Below are 4,706 nucleotides of genomic sequence, written 5' to 3'. Positions count from 1 at the left end.
TGGATACTGTAAATTATTAATTTGAAAGCAGATTGTGAATATTTAAATCAGATAACTAAGTTTAATAAATTTCAGGAGATAAATAACTATGAATTAGCTACATATCTTAGAAACATAAGTGGAATTTATTACTATAGGTTTACTGATAAAACTATAGAAATAAATTTTCTAAATTCTATATTGGTTTGGAATTTTTTATATTCTATATATTGATTTGGAAGCCTACAGTAGAGCCTCGATTATCCGACTCAATTGGGGACTGGGGTTGGTCGGATAATTGAAAAGGCGGATAACTGAAAAGTATGAAAAAATCCATTAATGTAGTATATTATTATATCCCATGTAATTAGTATATTGCTATTAACCTACTTCACGTTGAATTTTCATCGATGTTAAGCCTAACAAAAATTTTTTTAAATAATAATCGTCGCTATTGTATCATTAAAAATTAAGCCTCATTTAAATACTGGCTCCCTTTCATGGTCGAATGAGTGTTGCCAGCTAAAACACACAAAAATAATATTAAAGTAGCCAAGACACAGCCAAATATTGTAGCGCCACATCACTAGCAGACATTTGAAATTTGCCGACTAGGACGGTCAGTTAACCGAGGTGTCGGTTAATCGAGGCTCTACTGTATTTACAATTTGATTCCAAATCAATATAATGTAATTTACAATATCATTTCAATATTTACAATTATTTTCTTTCAAATATTTTTTATTTATTTCTTATCCTGTCTTTTTACTCTTCTACATTTTTTTTAAACAACAGAAATGGAAAATTAAAAATTAAAACAGATTATACAATGTATGTCATACAAATGTAATAATATAATGAAGTAGATTTTAAATTGGATATGAAATAAACAAATGTGTACACTGCAACCTTTCTCAAATCAGCAAAAAATACTTCACTTTAATATTTATCAGCACTTTGCATTTGATGTTCCATACTCCATTTGTATTTAAAATATCATTCCAATCTGTTAAACAGCCCAACGAAGTTCTTTGAATAAGGCTATTTGATAGATTGGAATGATCTTTTAAATACAAATGGAATATGGAACATCAAACACAAAGTGCTGAAAAATATTAATGTGAATATTTTGCTGATTTGAGAAAGATCGCAGTCTGTGTTTGTTTGTGTTATTTACATCAGTTATTTATGTATATATGAAATAAAATTCAAAGTGATTTATGTGGTCTAACAAGAGCAGGAATGGAAAAACAACATAGGAGAACATAAACCAAAACAATTAGTTTTAATTTAAAAGAATAAAACATTTAATGACTCATTTTTATAAAATTGCTCCTCTTCAGAAAGAAATCTGTTTTATTCTAATAAATAATTGTTCTTCATAAGAATATTCTAATTTTAAAAAATGAAAGAATTTCTACGTAATTAATCTATTGGTTTCAATACTATATAAGTACCAAACACCTTATTACCAGCAAGAATTTTTGATCAAGTACTTTTGATTCAAGTTCAACCACATTCAGATTCTATTTTTTTACTTCTCAAATACATTAATGTATTCAAAAAGACGAAGAACCCCTGAAGAAATTTACACCAAAAATACGTAATCATTAAATATCTAACTCCTTTAAATTATAATTAACAATTTTGATTAATTTCAAAAGAACTCTAAACAAACAAGATATTCTCAGTGGCAAGTCTACAGGCAAAAAGGGTATATTGCCCTGGGCTCCCAAGCTTATTTCTTTTTAAAGAAAGTATTTTTCCCGAAGAAAACTGTCCAAGTCGACACCATACATAGGGTCCCCTAATTCAAATTTCCTGGGCCCCACAAAGCAATAATGTGCCACTGGGTATTCTTATAGAATGTAAGAATTAGCTAATAATTAATAAAAATTCATACAAACAGTTCGTCAGAACGACAATTATGACAAATCACAATACCAATGGTAGTACAATACTAATGATCATTTTCATTATAGTCAATATCTTGAAACCTATCTAATTTTTTTCGCTTAACAGGCATTTCATTAATCTAAATTCGGCAGTGTTATGTAATTTATCAAGTGTATTCATTATGCGTTTGCTTATTTATACAGCAGAGATCTTTACAAGGTCAAGCATAATCACCTTTACTCGTTATAAAAATTATTTGAGAATTTAGTATTTCATTAAATGTTAAGAATGCAGAAAAATTAGTAACAGAATTCCTAAAGCGAGTGATAAAATATTAAGAATGAAAGTATTGATACTGTACAACTTGCGTAACGATAATGCTGATAAAACCGAGCGATAAGACTATTTTGAATGAGAGTCAAACAATTATTTAAAACAGCAATCACCGGACTTTTTCCCATTGTGAACATGTCAATAATTAAAAAAAAAAAATCACTAACCTCGTGTAAATTCTCCGAATAAAGAGAGTGGCGAGACCAGCTTGATCTTTTAGAAGTTTTATTATTGGAATCTTTATTTCTATTAGATATTTTAAAATAATTAGATTTTAAGTTAGTTATTTTGCGGTTAAGAGGCAATTTTAAATGTCTTAAACCAGTTGCCATCTTTGCGTTGATTTTCGAACTTATCTGCTTCACACGTTTTCCTCCCGAAGGACCGACATTTTAAAAGATTACGACGCCCTCTAAGTAAAATTATTTATTAAAAAAACAATCAAAATTATATAAATAGGTATTAAAAATTAGCTTTAGATTTTAAATAATTTTACATTTCATTTAATTTAAATTTTTTTATATAATCGTATACATTTTATTAGTTTCTTTTATGGTCGACTTTTTTATTTTGTCTTTCCATTCTGTGACGCTAAGTATAGTCCGTGCAGCGAAAGAGTAGAAGTGAGTCTGCCTGAGTTGGCTTAGGCAGACTCACGTCAGATGAAAGGAGACGTGTGACTATCTCCTTAGGAGTTAACACATAAAACAGCTGAAAGAGATCAATCTGTTTTTTACATTTCTAAAACCCGTTTATACCATCTTTATCATAATTTTATTGTTTTACTTTTTCACAAATTTTATTACTTATTCTTAATTCTAACCTTACTCACGCGTTAATCACACGATCCTTCCAGCTCAGATTGATTTATATCTACTATTTCGCTGCGCAGACTTTAGTGATGAGCGATCCGTGATTTTTTACCCTACGTGGTACTATGTTTAGTATCGCATACATTTTGCTGAAATAATAGGTTGATTAGCTTTCACTAATGTCCATTTTCATTCGTTAATGACCATATTCAAATTTCATGGTTCACTTCACACCCATCGGCTTCTGGGAAAAACTTTCAATTCGCGAGAGACACTTGATAAGAACCCGTATGAACTATTGATAGTTACTCTTGCAAACGATATCAAAGCATATTAAGTCGAATTTTTGGAAATTAGCCTACATCCTTTCCAGGACAATCATAAATAGAAATATAAAGTTTCATACAAATCGGTCTGCCATTCTCATATGATACCCAAACAAAGTAATATACATACAACGCAATATATATATATATATATATATACACAATATAAAATTTAATTCATAAGAAACATTCTAATTCTATGTATTTCATTTGTTCAAAAAACAAAAGGACTCGCTCTACCCCTGGGCCAATACAAGCTCTCGACGACCCCGTTTAAGTAACTATGTAAATTTTTGTAACTACAGGTAACATTTGTAAGATTGGTTCTTTGGTTTATGTGTTTTGTATTTGTGGAAGAAAAGTACAAAAAGTATATCTTGTACCATATTAATTAATATATGCTTGTATACATCACAGAAATAGTCAATTGTTAATAATCTTAAATGCAAATTTCGATATTTATCTTTGCTTTAAACCCGTCATGTCCACCCGCGGCCCAGTCAATGTTTTTGCGCGGCTCTTTTAAAACCGTAATTCTTATACATCATATTTATTGTAATAAAAATTTATACAACACCTTATCACCTACACTCAGAAATTAAAACAGCTTAAAAATGTTTAATAGCAAATCTTCAAATGTTTTACATATACTATATATGTATGTACTATACAATACATACTGCAATACATCTTCTGAATTGAAATACAAGGTCTGTTCAAAAAGTATCGGACCTTNTTGAATATGCAAACAGAATAGTGCTGAATATAAGCAGATTATTATAAATAAAAGAAAGGCAATATCCTAACTATGCAAAGAAAATTTCTGATGATTCTATTGTCCTGTAAATATGTATCATTATTGAATTTGGCACTATTGCTGCTGAAAATATCAAACTGTATTCACATCACTTGTTTAAAAACAAGCAGAATTAATGCTTATTTTCCTGAATGTAGCTATCTTCAACATCAATTGATATAATCGTATCAATTGTTCTGCTCTGTTTTGTCTTCCTATCTAAATTTTATATGATTATCTTCTGTTTTATTGTTTTTATTATATTAGAATTATGTTTAGATCTTATCATTTATTTACTCTACAGATGAATATTGTATCTTCATTTTAAACAAACATCTTTCTGATTTTTATTTAACTGATTTCATTTCTGTTAATTTTTATATTTATAAAAAACAAGATTTTTTTTATATTTTAAAAATAAATTTTAATCAAACTATGGAAAACTTTCCTATATCAAATATTCATTTGAGAGCTCAATAAATTCTATGCTATTGTTAATTAACACATTAGCCAGGATAACATTAATATTTAAAAAAATAGAAGAAACTAAAGATAGACTAAAGA

The 4,706-nt window shown here is 28.5% G+C and overlaps 1 protein-coding gene across 1 annotated transcript in view; it reads right to left on the bottom strand.

The window, feature by feature from the left end:
• Positions 1-2,606, bottom strand: part of LOC111619124 — a 6,568-nt gene extending 3,962 nt beyond the window's left edge. The window contains exon 1 of the mRNA XM_023360789.1: positions 2,376-2,606. Coding sequence (XP_023216557.1) covers positions 2,376-2,540 — 165 coding nt within the window. The 5' untranslated portion in view covers positions 2,541-2,606. The remainder of the gene's footprint in view (positions 1-2,375) is intronic.
• Positions 2,607-4,706: the final 2,100 nt, after the last annotated feature.

The sequence above is a fragment of the Centruroides sculpturatus genome, unplaced genomic scaffold (genome assembly GCF_000671375.1).
Source record: "Centruroides sculpturatus isolate CEXI.00-Female unplaced genomic scaffold, Cexi_2.0 scaffold87, whole genome shotgun sequence".
NCBI lineage: Eukaryota > Metazoa > Arthropoda > Arachnida > Scorpiones > Buthidae > Centruroides > Centruroides sculpturatus.
This window is presented reverse-complemented; position numbering and strand designations above follow the sequence as displayed.